At 35.9% G+C, this 19351-nt stretch overlaps 1 protein-coding gene across 1 annotated transcript in view; it reads left to right on the top strand.

Annotated features, from left to right (window-relative positions):
* Positions 1-4589: 4589 nt before the first annotated feature.
* LOC150088089 (intracellular hyaluronan-binding protein 4-like) overlaps positions 4590-19351 on the top strand; it is a 171728-nt gene continuing 156966 nt past the window's right edge. The window contains exon 1 of the mRNA XM_090369327.1: positions 4590-4957. Coding sequence (XP_090225453.1) covers positions 4717-4957 — 241 coding nt within the window. The 5' untranslated portion in view covers positions 4590-4716. The remainder of the gene's footprint in view (positions 4958-19351) is intronic.

The raw sequence follows: 19351 nt of genomic DNA, 5'->3' as shown, positions 1-19351 counted from the left end.
AAGTACAGTACAATTTCATCGATCAACTGGTATTCCCTAGCTAGCTTCTGATGTATTATCCTGGCTACCTGCACGTATCTATGAGTGTACCGAGTCTGGGTGATCACCTTGCATCCCGCAGTGATGTGTGTCGTTTCTGAGGCCAAGTGGCATCGTTGACATGTATCATCGAACACCCCGGGCTCCTTGGCGATGTATTTTCTTTAGTTCCTGGTGTTGATTACCTGGTCTTGAATGGCGAGCATGAATCCTTCAGTCTCTGGGAAGAGCATCCCGCTCGTTTGTCATGCATTAGAAGCAAATTTATCTATGTGATCTTGATGGAGATCATGATAGTGTTTGTGTCTTGGAGTGTCTTCTTTGCCCATTTTTCGAGCTTTGTTTGTGCCTTCTGGTTGGGGGGGGGACTCCTCACTTAGGTTGAGTGGGGTATACCGCTTGTCTAGCTTCCTTACGGCCTGGTGGAATGGCACTGTGTTGTTCTCGAAGTAATCCTTCAGGTTAACTATCGCTGTTTTTCTGTTGGTCTAGCAGGTCCCTTCTTCCCTCTTTCCGAGCTATTTTTAGTCTCTCCACTGCTGACTTCGGGTGGTGTCGGCGGCTCTTGGTCATCATTGTCTTTGTCTTTCACATGATATCTTCTAGCTCCGTGTTAGTCCAATCTATAGCTCCGAAGGTGTATGTTAGTACTGGAGCTGGATAGGTGTTAATGGCTTTAACTGTGTTCCCTCCGTTCAATTTTGCTTTCAGCAGGCTTCTGAGTCTCTGATGATATTTTTCGGCCAGCCACTTCTTGCTTTCCTTGTGTGCTAACTGCTGAGCCTGCATCATCCCTAGGTATTTGTAGATCTCTCCTTCTGTCATAGCTTCGATCTCTTTACCAGTCAGCGGCTGGTAGTTTTGGCCAACTAAGTTGCCCTGGTGCAGGGTGTGGGTCTTGCATTTGTCCAGACCAAATTCCATCCTGATGGCCTTGCTCAATTTTTCAGTGATTCGGAGTAGTTGCTGGAGTTGCTTCTCGGTTGCTGCATAGAGCTTGATGTGATTCATGGACATCAGGTGAGTGAGAGTGTGCAGTTTCTTTCTTCCTTCTTTGAGATTATATCCACTTGCTGTCGTTAAGCATGGTGGATTGTGGGTTGAGTGCTAGACAGAACCACAGTGGGCCCAGAGCATTTCGCTAAACGATTTCTCTTCTAATAGGGATTGGCCTGGTTGTGATATTCTCGAGCTTAATGGTGGTACTGTATTTCGCCATTGTTGCTCCTAGGACGTTTGTCACTATCGGGTTGACCTGGTAGATCTTCAGGATCTCTATTAGCCAGCTATGAGGTACGGAGTCGAAGGCCTTGCAGTAATCGATGTAGGCCGTGTATAGGTTACGGTGCTTCTTGTAGGCTTGCTCCATAACTGCGGCATGTATGTTTAATTGCTCTTGCATCCTTTGCTCCTCCGCTTGCATCCTTTCTGCTCTTCAGCCTTTATGTTCTGACTATCTAAGTGGTGTGATATCTTCTTTGTTATGCAGCTGGTCAGGATCGTGTACATCGTTGGGAGGCTGGTGATTGGCCTGTATTTCGCCGGATTTCTTGTATCTTCGTCTTTAGGCTTCAGATATGTGATTTTTTCGGTTAGAAACTTCGGGATTATCTTCAGGTGCCTTATCATTCGAGTGAACTGCTCTGCAAGGTGCTTGTATGTGGAAGTGAGCTTCTTGTTCCAGTGGTTGTTGATATTATCAATTCCTGGAGTTCGCCAGTTGTGGGTGTTCCTGATCGACCGTTTTACTTATTCTTCTTGAATCTCCCGCTCTCTCATCCCTTGTATGTCCTTCGTTTTCTTCCGTTCTACTTCTATCCAGGGTGCTCTGCTGTTATGTCTTATTTCTCTGCTCCAGATATTTCCTCAGAACTCCTGGATCGTCTTCTTCTCAGGTAGTCCGTTTCCTGCTTTCACATCTTCACCCAGTCTCCTGTTGAACGCTCTTTGGTCCTCATCGAAGATTCGGTTGTTTATTTTCATCTGGGAGCTCTTTCTTTGTATCTGCGTGGTCTTGATGAGTGCAAGGAGGTTCTGATTCAGTCTGTCCAAGTATTTTCTATTCTCTGATTTCTAGTCTCATGTGTGCTGTGGATGCTGTCTCTCTTGAGGATGCCCTTCACCTTTCTAATCAATTTTTTACTTATATTACCCTGTTGGTACTGGGTGAACTGACCTATCTTGACTCTTAATTCTTAATTGTTCTATCTTCGTCTGAGGTTTTCTTTCCCAAGCTGGTGGTTCCTTTTCTTTTCAGTTCTTCTGCTGCTGGTCTCTCGTTTCTTTTCCTTTAATCGTAGTAGCTGCTATGGCAGCACAGTATACGGCTGTGTGGTTAGCCTCCAGCGTTGCACCATTGTTGTCATGGTAATGTGGCACTATTTGCCGATTGAGGTGGTCTGTTACTCTCCACAGGATTTTATTTGGCCTCTGATTAGGTATCACATGGGTTCTTGTGGGTTCTATTCCTTCAAATTCTGTTAGGGCCTTCTTCCATTTTTCTTCTATTCTGGATATCATGACTTCGTCTCTTTCCACTTTAGCTACTCTGGCTTGTATTTCTCCTTGCTGTTCCATGGTATGATGTTCCTCCTTTGGTTCCATATTGACTATATATTTTGTGTTTTGAAGTTGATCGCTGACATCCTGCTTGATTTTTTCCAAGATAGCTAGAGCTATTAAGTTCTTCCTGATGATGGCCCTTCTTTGGTCTGCTAATCGCTGTTCGGGGACCTGAATATCTGGGGATCGTTCCAACGACTTGGTATGTAGTCGCGACCTGTACATTGTAATATCGGTCTTTAGCCTGGTTATTTCATAGTATGCTCGCATGATGGACGTATTCATTTCAATGTTCTACTTCATGCGTTAATGTTTTCTTCCTGCCTGGGTGGTCACTAGCGCAGTTGCACAGGAAACATTTCCAGTTGGTGGGGCTGGATGGTCTTGCCCTTCTCTTATGGTAGTCTTATGGGGGACAGTGCCACTTGCTCCACTGTCTTTCTCGGGAGACTGTCTCCAACTTTTCGAACCGATCCCTCTGCATTTGGCCTGAAGGCGAGTGACTTTATCCTGCGCCACACTCGATGCAGTCTGAATAATATTTCTGTGCAACATCATCCATCTATGGAGGTGGACTTCTGTAGCTTCGGCTTATGTCCAGTGGTTTATTTTTATATATTATTAGTTCTCGCGAGTTACATCAGATGGCGCCACTATATGCCTCAACCGTCACTCCGATCTTGCGGAAGGTAAGTCCAATGGGGTAACTTTCGAGATGGTTTTTTTTTTATCATTTTAATAATATTATTATTATATTGGTCTCCCAGCGTAATAGAGCCGCATTCGCTTCCTCCAAGGTGGTGATTCGAACCCGGCTCCATCAGGTTGGCAGTTCAATGGCTTAACCACTTGGCCCTCGTGCCCCTTATTATTATGATTAGTCGTCGTAGTAGTAGTAGCATATTCTGTAAAGAAGCGTGAGGCTTATGTTGCACCAACCAAAAAAAAAAAAAAAAAAAAAAATCTGAATTACCCTGAGAGAGAGAGAGAGAGAGAGAGATAGAGAGGAATCACCAAGAAAGAGAAGAATGATGATATCCAGCTCAGGACCTGGGTGTGCCAAACCCATACTCACCAGGTGTGAGCCCCTGGGGGTTTGTCCACGAAAAGCAGCGTCCATTGATTACCAGTCTTTGTCATCTCCCACTCATCCAACCTTTTATCCATTGTAGCAACTAACCCTTAATACCATACTGCTCCAATTAGCCTTCCATGTGCAACAGTATCAAAAGCTTTCCTGAAATCCAAGTATATGATATTAAGATTATTTTTTTGCACCCAGTTCCTTTATAACCACATCATAGTATCCAATCAAATTTGTCAGACAACTTTCCCTTAAGAAACCGATGCTGTGTGTGAATTATTACTGCAGTCTTGTGTAGATGATCCTGCAATGCATCTTTAACCAGTGATTCCAATATTTTTCCCGGAACACAAATCAAACTAACTGGTCTGTAATTTCTCGTGTCACCCTTAGATCCTCTTTTGTGAATTGGGGATACATTTGCACATCTTCAGCCTGTTGGCTTCCCATGACTGAAGGATGCTCTCATCATTATGGCTAAGGGTTTGCTTACTTCCTTTGCCGCCTCCTTTAATATAACTTGATTGATCCCATCCACCCCAGGTGCCTTTCTTATGTTTAACTTCAACAATATCTCCTCCACTTTGCTCTCAGTTATTACAAAATCATTAAGCACCCTGTTACAATTGTAACAGTGTGCTTAATATTACAGTGTATTGTGATATAAATACTACATAAATTAACATTAAAAATATGGACATGTTAATATTTTACAAAAATTTATTTAAAAAAATATATTTTTACTTTTGACGCATAAGCGTAAATGACAGGCATTTTAGCTCAAAACTGGTCATATATTGATGATTAACTGTTTTGCTTGCAAGGAAACCAGTTGCAAGTTTATTCCTATTTCCGTTTTTATTTGTTTGCATTTAAATGGCGTTTGGCCAGAAAGGCACGCGGAGATTTAATCCCACTACTCTTTGCGCCGGCTGTAAATACGCCATTGTGGATGATTTCGCAGAAAGAGAGGTTTTCTAGGCTTAAGTTCAAAATCTTTTCCATCTCGTGACCATTCTGGTCATCTCAAGATGGAAAATACATATGGAATTGGTGTGAAAAACAGATATGAACTGTTTTATGATGAAGCAGTGGATCCATTAGAAATTTTGAAGCAACAAGAAGAGGAAAGGGAACGGCGGAAAATTGACAAGACGCAAAAAGATAAGGCGAAAGGCGGGAAAGGAGGAAAACAATTACCAGTGATTCCCCCGAAGAAAAATGCAAAAGAAATTGTTCCAGTCGTCATACCCAAGAGTGTTGAACTGCCAGGTAGGATCGTATATCTATACCAACCTCCATCAAACGATTCTACTTTATAGTTTTTATTTTGAAGCTAAGAAGGGATGGATCTCATGCCCTCCTACCTTCAAAATCATACTGGATCGCTGTTACTTCTTGTTTATATTTTGTAACAATTTTAAATAAATTATTGTATCATTAAAAGAAAAAGGAGAAGGGATATAATAGCATTGTTCTGGCTTTTAGAACGTATATGCCACTTTTAATCCATAATTTTGAAATTTTGAAATACACCGTAGAATTTTGGAGTTTAAAAAAATTACTTCCAACGAGAAAGGTATTGACACACGACATGGAACTATTAATGGTTACACTTCTGTTTTGTCCAGGTCTGTGTATGGTTAGACCAGGGGTTATAACTGCGCTGTGAAATGCCACTGCTAGTATTGCTAATATTTATTCTGTAAAATGTTATGTTTTTTCCCACGTTATTTCTAATAAATCGATACAGCTTGGTTTAAATTTGATCAAAATAAACTGCAGCCATTATTCAAACCACTGCTGGAGGGAATCCTCCTCAGCGATTCATGTTGAGGGAAATGGACCATAATCTGCCACGCTGTTTGGCAGATCGACCGTATTTAGCAGTCAGGGGCTTGAACCTCGGTCTACTCATGGAGCTCCCGTCTACGACGTTCCCGCTCCTAACCACTCGGCTACGGAGGCTTGAAAAATCTTTGCAGTATTATATATTAAATTGTTTTTTTAACTGCTGTGTAAAACGCCATCTCTGATATTGCTAATATATATACTCTGTAAAATGTTTATTTTTTGTTTGTTTTTCTTTCATCCCACGTGATTTCGAATAAATCGTTACATCGTATTTAAATTTGATCAAAATAATGATGATGATACAGGAGTATTGTATATTAAAATGTTTTTCCCTCTCCCTTGTTTATGTTGAGGGAAATGGAAGTATAACCATTTGTTTATACAGCCTATTGTTCATACACTGATACATTTTTAAGTTTCATGGTATCTCATGTGTTGTCCTATTAATTAAAATCTGTAAAAATCTATAAATGATGAAATTTCATTTTGTTAGTTTGACAGTTACTATCCCCTTTGAAAGAAAACTTTGCTGGAAAAAATATTAATAAAAATAACAAAATAAATTTCACAATTTCAACAATTCTTTTGTTAGTCCTAAAGCCATCATTTATCCAAGAAATGTTATCTATTGTTTACTCAATAGTGCATTGCATTTGTAAGCAATGCATATAAGAAAGATTTTTAAAATTATAAATAGACTATGGGAAGGCAAAATACTTCCACTTAGATGACATGGATGAATTGTTGTTAAAAAGGGTAACATTAATGACTTCAGTAATTATAGGGATATAAGCTCATTAAACTTGGGGTATAAAATCTCTGCAAAGGTTATTAAAAATAAATGATAAATTTTTTGAATCTAAGATAGCTGAGGAGCAGAATGGATTTAAATGAGGACATTCTCTATGCTGATGGCTGTTTCTCTTCCGAAATTCTCCGGAAAAGAACACAGAATACAATATTGAAACACACACACACACACTGATTACATTATCAGAGATAAATTGACATTAGAAGGCATGCAAAAGAAACTGGACAAAATAGAAGTATAATCATTAATAGTTCCATGTTGTGTATCAATACCTTAGTAAAATCTTTGAGAAAAACACAGAGAAATTTTGGGCTTGAAACCAATAAACAGAGGAATTAGATAAGGATACTGCCTCTCACCTATTCTGTTTAATGTTTATGTAAATTCTGTGATAAGAAACTGGAGACGAATTGGCTGGGAAGATATTCCTCTAAAACAAGGAATGAATTTAGACACTACTGTTTGCAAATGATCAGGTTTTAATGGCTGGCTCTGAAAGATGATTTAAAGTATTCATTCGATCATTTAAATTTACTCCACACACACACACACACCATGGAAATATTATTAGGAAAAATCAAAGCAATGGCCTTCCAAGGTATCCGTAAGGAGCAAAATCCCTAGAAAAAGTAAATAGTTTTAAATTTCTTGAATAACCTTTAACATATGTGGTAGAAAAAGATAGACAGTCTAAGATAAATTATAAATAGCACTAGGGATCATAAATAAAGTGTTTAGACCTTAACTTATACAAAAACGTTTGTGTATTTTCGAATAAGTAAGTTTGTATGAATAAGAATTTACAAAATACTATCTAGACCAAGGGTTGTTAACCTTTTTCTTTAAGCGAACAAAATTTTGCAGCTTACAATACATGCAAACACCACATATTAAAATATATATTTTTTGCTTAAAGGTTAAAAATGCATTTTTTTAAAGTAATTTTTAGCTGTATTATGCATACAAGAATTATATTTCTCAATTAAAAATTTTGGGCACTAATATTTATTACCTTATCAGTGTGAACCTTGACTTTGAAAAGACGATGCCAAACCTTTGAAATTAATTTCTCCATTATGAAGAGATAATCACAAGTTTTCTTCCAAATGAATTGTCCTTCCAAATTTTCATCAACAATCTTGTCCTTTTTTGTTTTTGATATTGTTCATTAATGAAAAAGCACTTTCACACATCTGTGTTGATCCAAACATAGAAAGTACTTCAAACGCTTCTCTTTGTAATAAAGGAAATTTTTTGCAGTCGGAAGAACCCCAGAATTTTAAAATAGTTTTATTTTGGAAAAGATATTTCAGAGCTAAAGATGACAGCACATCAATAAGTTCTAACTCAACAGCTGCTACTTCATTTTGATTGAAAATTTGTTCCAAGTTACTGATTTCAAAATTTCTGTAATTTATCATTAATTCAAATATTGGGAGGTGCTCTTTCAAGTATTCAAATCTTCCTTGGAATTGGTAAGGTCTTTGATTACATTCATTACAAATGATGGGCACTTCCCAGCAGCTTTCTCGAGACATTTTTCAAGAGGAGGAAAATGAAGCAAATTTCCTTTTAAAACTTGATTCTGAAACACTTGAAGTTTTTTCTCAAGTGCAATAATCTCCTCGTATAAAACTACCACAAATTTATCTTTTCCCTGTAGCCTCAAATTTAACTAATTTAAATGGCTGAAGATGTCAACCATGAATGAAAGCGTAACCTTAAAATCTTCAGTAAAAATTTCATTAAAAAGGTTTTCTTTGTTGCCTTCTATTAGAAAAGTTTTTACTTCTTCAAACACCTCCCAAATTCTGGAGAGTGCCTTTCCACGACTGAGCCAACGAACCTCTGTATGATCAGAATGCGGTGCTTGAAGATCTTCCTAAAATATATTTGGAAGTTGCTTTAGGGATTTAGCAATCAAATGGTTAATGACTTTAATAATGACTTCAAGATGCCCTCCAATTTCTTTTTGATCTTTCATTTGTGAACACAAGGCCTCAATATGAACAAACAGTGATAATGCAGAAAATTAGGTATCCTTTCATCTCTGTTAAGATAAGCAATAAAGCCTTTGTTTTTACCTATCATGGAAGGTGCACTATCAGTAACAATTGATACAAGTTTACTCAGATCAATTTTGTGCATTGTGAGGAATTTCATGTGTGTCATATACATATTTTTCGGTTGTATAACCAGTAAGCAGCAAAATAGCCAAAAAACCTTCACAGCTGCCATCATGTTGAATCAAATGAACAAAGCACATGAGTTTGTGCCCGAAACATCAGTCGGCTCATCAAGTGCTAGTGAAAAAAATATACAACTTTCAATTTTACCTAATAATTCATTGAATATTACATCTGCCATTTTACGAACTTGATTTTAAACTGGATCATTACTCAAAGGAATATTTTTGGTGGAGCTAATCAAGGTAGCTCTGTTTTTCTGGTAAGATGCTAGCAAGCACTTCTAATGATCACACTACACAACTTTTTATTATTTCACCATTAGTCTAAGGCAATGAATTCTTTGCAATTATAATTGATAAAATAAATGAAACTTCATTTGCTAACACTTTACTACTATTAGCTTGACCTAAATTTAAAATATTTTTCTGTCTTTCAAGTTTCTTTTTTTCTTCTTGAAGTTAAGGTTTTCTAATATCATTAAATTTGGGAAAAGCTTTGTGAAAATTCCTATGGCATGTTTGGTAATGTCTTTCACCATTCGACTTGCAATAGCCAGCCAAACATGCCTGGCATAATAAAATTACACCAGTTCCACTACTATTACAGCAGGTCCTTGTTATAATGCTGTTCGCTTAACGCTGAGTTGCTATAACGCTGTTCTTATATTATAACCGGTATCTGACTATAATGCTGTCACAAATCACTATAACACAATCACTATCACAATATTACAGATTGCATTTTTGGTATATTTAACAAAATCGTTTCATTTGATGGAGTCAATAGCTTGAAAATGAATAGCAAAACAGCATTAAAACGTTTCCCACGCCGACTTGTAAAATTTTCCCACGCCGACTTGTAAAATTTTCCCACGCTCAGTGAAATTTTCTCGCATGCTAATTTAATTGCAGTACAGTGACTTGTTACATAGTTCCAAGATCAGCATTTTAAAAAATGATCAAGTATATTGCTTGTAATATTTATGTTATATGCATTTATCTGAAGTCTAGTCATCACAGTATTAGACATCGTGCATAATGGACAGTTTACTCGAACAATTGTATCATAATTAATGCAACTAACACAGTTACATTTTCGAAGAGTTAATAATGGCAGATAAGAATGAAAAGCAACAACTTTTGGATGCAGTAGGAAGACTATAAATGTAAGAAAAAGACTGAATTTGAAAATTAAATTAGACATTTTGAAGCGAATTGATTCTGGTCAACGACAATCGGATGTGTGCCATAATTTAGGACTGTCAAGTTTAACTGTAAGAACAATTATAAAAAATAAAGAATTAATTTTAGCAGTGGGAAAAACAGCTGTTCCACTGCAAGCAACTAGGGCTAGGCCAGCTATTAGGATTGAAATGGAGAGACTAACTAATTTTATTGAAGATAATATCCAATGCAGAATTCAGTTAAGTTAAATATTAATAAAAAAAAAGAGAGAGAGAGAGAGAGAGAGAGAGAGAGAGAGAGAGAGATTAGCCTATATGATGATCTGAAGTAAAGTCACCTAAAAAAAAAAGTGTGGAACCATTTATAACTAGTAAGGGCTGGTTGAATAGATTTAAAATCCAGGGAGAAGCCACGAGTGCAGATCGAGGAGCCGAAACTTTCAAAAAAAGAACTTGTTAAAATTATTGAAAAGAGGTATTATGTGTTATACTTCAAGTTTTTAACATAGATGAAGCAAGACTTATTTGGAAACGAATGCCTTAAAGAAGTTTCATATTGAAAGAAGGAAAAAACATGCCAGGTTTCAAAGCAGTGAAGGATTGGTTGACTTTATTGTTGGGTGGTAATGCGGGGCAGGATTTAAAATTAAAATTCCTTTTAGTTTACCAGGAAGAGGGCTAAAGTACAACCCCAAATCAACACATTTTTCATGATTAAATTCGTCAATTAAATTAAATCAATTTAGATCAATCAAATTCATGATTTAAATTGGAATTTTAAGTTTAATTTTGATATTTAAGTAGTTACCAAATAATTATACACATATGTAATGCAGAATATTTTATATGTACAAATATTTGAATATTAAATATTTTGACCGACATCTGTGCATCTTTTCATTACCGTTTATTATTGATTAGGAAATATCCTATGGCACCGACTGCAACTTGCAAATACATATGTTAACCTTATGTGAATGTGGCGCTCGCTTAACGCGGATTCACTTAGTGCTCTGTTTTTCCAGAACGAATTATCAGCGTTAAGGGGGGGGGGATCACCTGTATCTATTGCCAAATAATCATATTCCCAAGAGGACTGAAATACATACTTTTTATTTTTTTGTATCTTTACATTTGAAACGTCTAGGTCTAAATCAGATGACTGCAAAGGTAGTATTAATGCATATATTTTTTTTCCCTCATGTTCATTTTGATTTCTTTTTAAAACTTATCCATTTTGAAAGGGTTTAGTAACTTTAGTTAATCTGTTAAAAGAAAATAAATACATTTAAGCATTTGCACATAAAATCAAAATATTTCTTACTATTAAACTTTCATCATCTTTAAAATTAGCACTATACATATGCGGTACCTATTGCAGCAGTGCAACTGAGAGTAAAACCCAGTAGAAACCTGTTAAAAGCAGAAACTGAGAATTGCATGAGGCAGTATCCTCAGTCTGTAGCGACACTATGGAAAAAATTATCATACTCTCAAGAAAGTATTTTGTAAAAATTTTTCTTACTAAATAAATGTCAAATTAGCAATAATTAATAAGAAAAAATTTTAAGAATACCATCAAAGTGTCAAACCTTAACCGTTTTTGAGATTAAAACTTTGTCAAATATGTAATTTTCCTCCAATCACTAATAAAAGAAAGGATTTTCTAGTGAAGAACGGCATGGATTTTTGTAGAAAGTTGAGAAATAGAAAGCACGTTTTTTAAATACGAAGATTTATATATAAATTTTTTAGCTTAAGCAAAGTTGCTTGTGAGCACTGATTTTAGGGTTGGTCGCAAGCAAAATTTATTTTTGAAAGAGCACAATGTTGCTTGCGAGCACCAGGTTAAGAACCCCTGATCTAGCCCTTTACTTATATATGGAAGCTATGCTTGTTCCATGCATAAGAACGATGAAAGAACATTAATAGTTTTTAGAAATGAGATTCACGAGAACTGCCAGTTATATTAAACTTGACAAAAAAGAAAATCAGTATATAATGGAAGAAATTAAAAAAAAAAAAAAAAACTATTAATAATTTTGTTAATTTATCATGGCAATTAACATTATTGTATGATAGCAACACTTGTATATTTTACATCTAACATTGTCGAAGTGTGAGAACTCTAATAAAGCATCAGAACAAACTGCAAACTGTATGGTTTGCTTTCTCACACACTATATTGGTGTTGTGTTGTATTGTATGCAAAACTAGCAATTATCAGAGCATGCATTCTTGTTTGGTAGTTCTCTGACTTTCCAACCACATTCAGTGCCACTTATAATACATGTTAATACATGTATAATACAAAGGCAATTTGTTAGTAACACTAGAAGAGAGCAACTGCCATTTACATACAACATTTTGTAAATATAAACAAATGTAACCTAAGATCTAAATTTATAATTCAGTGTAAGTGTTCTGTAATGATCAAGAAGGGATTCTCACATGTCACAGTTGTAAAATGCTAAGTTTCAGCTTACTATCTCTGACTGACTTTAAACATGATTTCAGTAAGTCTCACAAGATTAATGAGTATTCTGGTGTATATAAAAGTTTGGGAGCATGCAAATTTTCAGTTTGTCATAACATTTGCCAAAAAAACAACAACTTTTAAGTAAAGTAAAATAAGAACACTACAGTGGCCACTGGATTAAAACTAGATATTTATGTAAGCTGCTAATGTTGTCACAAAAGAACTCTTTGTTCCACATTCAATATTTTAAAACTAACAGAAAGTTTGTAGTGCACATTTAATGTTTTTTCAAAATAGAAAATAAATATGGAAGCAATGAAAGTTTGTTTCTTGAATGATCCTTTCAGCACTTAATTTATAACTAAGCATTACATTTAACCAGTAAGAAGAAAACTTTCTGTATTTGAGGCATACAAAATGGACCACCAATGCAGATTTAAAATATCTTCTTTTTTATTTTGCTGTTTAGAATAGGCTCTTAGAATTTACTTGGGAAATATAAAGGCTTACATCTATTCTTCTATTCAATTACTCTATACCTTTAAAACAAGCTTTAGATAATGATCTTTTAATAATTGGATGAGTGAAACTGTTTCACTGTTCAGAATTTGTTTACGTAATCCTGAAAGTGTAAATATATCAAAACTGGTCTGGTTAAAACTCATCAAATATCAGAATTTGATGGAACCCAAACAGAATACTTTTCGACATCTCTACATCTTGCTGATAACAGAAACTGGAACAAAATGCATTAATTATACCATTAAAATTACTTGTTATTTACTGTTAAACACTACTTCACTTAACTTAATACCTCTGTTTCCATTCTTAACTTGTCTCTTTTAACTTTCCATCATTATATCAACTCATGCTCTCTTCCTATAGCAGCAGTAATGATAGTAGTAGTGAAACAATAGCTTCATTGGCTTATCAATGTGATGATAAAAAAAAACAAGGAAATTTTATATTCAATATGAATGTGTTATGCCAATAGAAAATTACTTAATATGCTAAATTAACTTAAGGTAATAATTTTTATTAGCTTATTTAATATATTAAATAAGAATTATTATTTTGCTCACAGTCAAATAAATAATTCGCATAAAAAGAGAAACAGAAGTACGTACATAATAATGATTAACAACACGTTGTAGTTCGGTATTTAATTTTCTTTTCTTCTGTATTCTGTATGACAGTTCAAAAAAAGATGCTCAGTTTTTTTTTTTTTATAAGAAAAGTAGATCAGGCAACCACAGTTGTTGCATGCATTGTTTTCATGTTTTAAATAATCAGACAGAAGTTCATTATAATTATTGATAAAATTGAGCATCAGATATTTTTACCCTTCATATTCAGAAAAATGCTTATGCATCAGTGAGTTTACAAGGAACATTTTAGAAGGAATGGATATTCAAGAGAAAAAAAAAAAGGATTGCTTCGATGACAAAGTTGAATGCACTAATGCTGGATGACATTTTGGTGAGAGACCTGGTACTATTGTGTTTTATTACTGTAGGCAAGACCATGTTGTGCATCAAATACTTGGATGTAAGTGGTGCCGCTGCCACTCACGTGAAAAAGGAACAGTAAAACTTCTGTTTTGTTGTCCCTGAGAGCTGATGCCTGGATATAGTGTTTGCCCTATTAACATGGGCCTTAGTTATGTGGTCTCTGACGTCATATTCTTCAGAACGGTCTCTTTTTTTTTTTTTTTTTTTGTTGAACAGTATCTTAATGAAGAATCAAAATAAATGCTGAGCTTTTCTTACCAATTTTCTTAGTGTTGCTGAAAAGATTGTGCCATTTAAAAAAAAAAAAAAGTTAAATAAGCAGTACTTAAAAGGTGGTGGAGACTATCAAGTGGCAAAACTGCCACAAAGCATCAGCATGTTTTGCCTGCATTTTATTGACTCCTCCCTCCTTTCAGAAGTACTATCCAAAACCATTAAAGAATTTGGTATTATCTTGCTCTATTTAATTTCCCAATCGATCCTTATAATTCTCATTTGCAGATTTCTTTGAAAAACAAAATCCAGTTTTAAGAGACTCTCCTCCCTTGAATATTAGTTCCTAAATGGACCCATTTTAAAGCAAAATTTGAGGAAATCATCTCAGAAATGATTAAGGTTAACTGCTTAAACTAATCTCCATTTGATATTTAAATTCCGAAATCAAATTTATCTCTCCTCTGTGAACTGTGTAATTCAATTGTCCTTTTTTGGGTGGGGGGAGTAATTGGGTGGCAGATTCCCTGCAGATCTCCTAAATTCAGGCCAAAATTTTTTCAACTGAACAATTTTCAATTGATATGTAGTTTCTGCTCTGCCTGATTCCAAGCATTAACTCTTAAACATTGGCTGTATCTTTCTCGCTTCTGATCATTCTTACTTTAGCCTGACATGTAAAAGAAATGCACCCATTATAATCCCTAAGCATTTACGTTATCTCCCAAAAGCAATCTCTTTGTCGATGTTAACTATTAGACTACCAGAGGGGATTCCCAACCAGCTGTAAGCATATCCCCCAGGGGGTATGAGAAGCTTGTCGAGATACTGGGAATATCTGGTAAATAACTATATTATCGTATAGACATATTCCAAAAGTAGTAGTGTTAATGAAAAAAGTTGTGGATTGTAATGAGAGAATGGTGAGGAGTTTGGGAAAGAATTTTTTCAAAGTTTGTGAAAGCATTATAGCGAATATGAAAAAGAGAGTTGAAAGAATAATTCCTAATGACAAAATGAATGAGGTTTGGATACAAAATCCTTTTTTTTTATTGAGTTAGAAAAAATGAGCAGTAATGACCCAGTGAAAAACGAGCTAATTGATCTCCGCAATAACCAGAAACTCCGAATTGATTTCCAATCAATGAAGTAAAAAAAGTTTTGGTGTACCCTTGGCGAGGCATATCCCATTCTTACTAGACATGTTTGCAAGGCTTTAATTCCATTTATAACAACTTGTCATTGTGAATCAGGATTCTCAGTGAATTCCAAATCAAGAAAGAAACTGGAACCGAATGCGATATGTGGGTATCTCTTTCAAAAACTGTGCCAAGAATAAAACTGTTGATTGACAAGAAACAGAATCAAGAGTTTCGCTAATTTATTTGATTGTGTTCTGATAAACATTTGACAACTTTATGATATTAGAAAATGTTATTTTTTTTATGTACTGAATGAAGTTATCTTTGTGAAAAATTAATTAATCTATTTATTTTTTTATGTGCTTATCCTCTAGAATTTAGGAAAACACAAAAGGAAATTCTCACTGAAAGGAAATAAATAAATTCTAGGTGAACTCCAGAATTTATTTCCTTTCAGTGGGAATTTCCTTTTGTAGGAGATACGGGAAGGTTTACTGAAAGCCAGAGGGATGCAGGGACCGAAAAGTTTGGCAACCCTGGACTACCACATTAATTTACTCTTATGCACTGAACCACTTTCTTAAAGTGGATGCCATTGCATCAGAAGAAAGTGTTCATTAAAGGGAGGTGTCGACTTTGCAGAGGTCTCCGTAGCCAGTTTCAGTAATTTGGAAAATGAAATTCGCTGTAACTGGTTACTTTGAGTTTTTTTATTGATTATAATTGTACATAGATTTTCAATTAATTAACTTTTAATAAAAATGAATATGAATGACTGTTTAGAGCTTTCATCTTGGAAATTTTATTTTCATTTATGGATAATTCGATCATTTGTTAGTCCATATTCATAATTTTTCTCGTGTGGAATTTTTATATTGTAATAGATACATGATACCTTTAATGGGTCAAAACCTCTCCCTTAAATTTCTTTATACATCCCTGTTACAAATTGCAAGAAAATTAATTTCTCAAAAAGTTGGCATGCAATGAATGTAATAACTAGGAAACTTGCAACCAATATTCTAAGGGAAAATTTGCATACAGAAACAAACTTATTTAGATTCTTAAACAACCATTTCTCACTGTGTTCCTCAGTCAGAAAACCAGATCCTGCTTTTGTTAAGCAGTTATGGAATAAAGTGTTTTTATAGATTATACATGGTGTCCACAAAGCATTACAAAACTAAAATATTATTGAGTGAATAGCATTTAGCATTAGTAAAGGCACGTGATGCAAAAAAGCAAGCTTATATAGCATCAGCCAAAAAAAAAAAAAAAAAACCTCATTTCACTCATCCACTCTCTCCAAATGTTTGTCTAGTTCTGCAACTGTTTAAACTATTTGAAACTATTTAAGGTATCAACTTCTACGACAGATGGAAGTTTGTTGCAGCGATCAAGCACCCACTGGCTAAAGGCAAACTTCTGCACATCTATCATTTTAGGAAGGATGTAGATTTACTTGAGCATGTACAGAGAAGGGCAACAAGATTGGTGAGGGGAATGAAGGAATCCTCTTACCAAGAGAGGCTTAAGTTCTGCAAATTGCAGTGGCTGGAGACTAGGCACCTGCGCGGTGATCTGATTGAGATATATAAGGCCTTGAATGGGTTGAGCACGCTGAATTCTGATGGGATCCTTCCACTTGTTCAGATTACGAACCTAAGGGGGCATAAATTCAAATTAAGAAAAGGCAGATGTAGAATAGATGTGCGGAAATTTGCCTTTAGCCAGTGGGTGGTTAATTGCTGGAACAAACTTCCATCTGTCGTTGTGGAAGTTGATAGGTTGAATAAATTTAAGGAGGAACTGGACAGGCATTTGGAGGGAATGGTGTTTTTTTTTTTTTTTTTTTTTTTTTTTGGCTGATGCTGCATAAGCTTATACACTTGCTTTCTTGCATTACATGCTGCTACTACTACTACTATCCTACAATTGTCTTTCGTCAATTTGAATTTATATCCTCTCGGACAATTATTCTGAACAAGAGGAAGAATCCCATTAGCATTGAACATGCTCAAACCATTCAAGGTTTCATACACCTCAATCAGATCACCTCGCAGTTGCCTAGTCTCCAGACACTATAATTTGCAAAACTTAAGCCTTTCTTCGTAAAAGCAACCCTTTGTTCCTTTCACTAATCTTGTTGCCCTTCTCTCTGTACTCATTCCAGCAGCTCTACATCCTTAAAATGAGGCCTCCAGACTGTATACAGAACTCAAGGTGTGGCCTGACCATCGCCTTATATAAGGGGATAATCACCTCCTTATCCCTACTAGAAAGATTCCTGAATATCATTGACAAGACACCATGAGCTACTCTTACAGACAGTCTACACTGCTCAGAAAACTTAATATCTGCCTGCACAATTACCCCCGGGTTCTTTTCATTCTCTACCACTTGTCAGTGTAGTACCACAGAGTTGATACATTGCTCTGTGGTTAATGCTTCCCATATGCAGTACTTCACATTTGTCAATGTTAAACTTCAGTTGCCACCTCTCAGTACATTTGCTCAACTTTTCTAGATCTTGTTGAAGCAGTGTACTGTCATTAGTGTCATTAATGGCACACTGAATCCCGGGGGACTCCACTAATAACGTTAGTCCACGATGAGCAGTTTCCATTGATTACCACTCTGTCTTCTCCCACCCAACCATCACTTTATCCATAACAGCAACTTGCTCTTAATGCCACACTGCTCCAATTTGTACAGCAGTCTTGCAGCAGTATCAAAAGCCTTCCTAAGATCCAAGTATATGATATCAAAATTATTCTTTGCATCCAGTTCTTTTGTGACCACATCATAGTATTAAATCAAATTGGTGAGACAAGACTTCCCCTTAACAAACCCATGCTGTGTCCGAGTTATAACTGAAGTCTTGTCTAGATGATCCTGCAGTGCTTCTTTAACCAGTGCCTCCATTAATTTCCGTGGAACAGAAGTTAGACTAACAGGTCTGTAATTACTTGTGTTACTCTTTGATCCTCCTTTGTGAATTGGGGTCACATTTGCCCATCTCCAGTCCATGGGTACCTCCTCTACAAGGGGATAATCGAAGGAAGCTCTCATAATTATGGCTAACGGTTTGCTTACTTCCTTTGCTGCCTCCTTTAATATAACTGGATAGATCCCATCCACCCCAGGTACCTTTCTTATGTTTATCTTCAACAATTTCTCCTCCACTTTGCTCTCAGTTATTACAAACTTATCTAACTCACTGTACGAGCCTTTCTAGCTTTTTCAGTCATCTAGCTCAATGCAATCACCTCTGGCATACCCCTCCATGAATAACTCATCGTGTGTGAATGTAGATGCAAAATACTTATTTAGTTTGTTAGCTACCTGGGCAGGATCATCAACAGTTGAACCATCTACATCAAGTGAACCAATATGATTCATCCCCTTCCTTCCTTCTAGAGTTTACATAAGTAAAGAACTCTTTGCCATTTTTCCTTGAATCCTTTGCCAAAGATTTCCCATAATCTGCCTTTGCCTGCCTAACCTTCTTTGTGACTTGGTTACAGACCAGCTTATATCTATCATATGCTTCCGTTTCACCGGTTAATTTATATGTATCCATTTCTTCTCTGCCACATGTCTCATTTGTTCATCTGACATCGATTTAGGCCTACACCTTGAACAATATTTCTTAGTTGGTATGAAAAGCCTTGTAGCTTCCAAGATTAATTCTTTGAATGCTTCCCATCCTCCTTCTACATGCCTCCCGAACATGCTGCTGTAGAAAACAATGATCCAATAAATCCACAAAAGGTTTGCTAGTGTGTGAGTTACCAACCCACAAATTACAGTCAGTATCTGGGAAATTAAAATCCCCCATTATAAGACACTCTGATTTACTGGCCCACTATTTCTCTGTACAGCTGTTTATTATACTCATCAGACCTGTAATACACTCCTACTCTCAATTTTGCTTTCCCAGTTCTTAAGTCACACCAAACTGACTCGACACTGCACTGTCCAGCCATGTCGACTGGCTGTATTTCCTTGGATTTTATGTTTCTTAACTGATAGCATAACCCCTCCTTCCTTCCTTCCTATCCTGTCTATCCTTCCTGTACCTATTGTACTCCACAAATTAGATTTCTGCATTCCTTATATCTGTGTTACACCAAGTCTGATAACCCAACAATATCTGCCTTTGATGTTTTGACCAATACCTCAAATTCATCGAATTTATTTACCGAACTGTTAGCATTTGTGTACACGCAAGTATACATGCACCTTTTCCTATTCTTAGCTACCCTAACACAGCCCATGTAT

The sequence above is a fragment of the Mastigoproctus giganteus genome, chromosome 3 (assembly GCF_048544385.1).
Source record: "Mastigoproctus giganteus isolate SK-2022 chromosome 3, ASM4854438v1, whole genome shotgun sequence".
Lineage (NCBI taxonomy): Eukaryota > Metazoa > Arthropoda > Arachnida > Uropygi > Thelyphonidae > Mastigoproctus > Mastigoproctus giganteus.
Note: the sequence above shows the minus strand (reverse complement) of the source record. Positions and strands in the feature narration are given on the sequence as shown.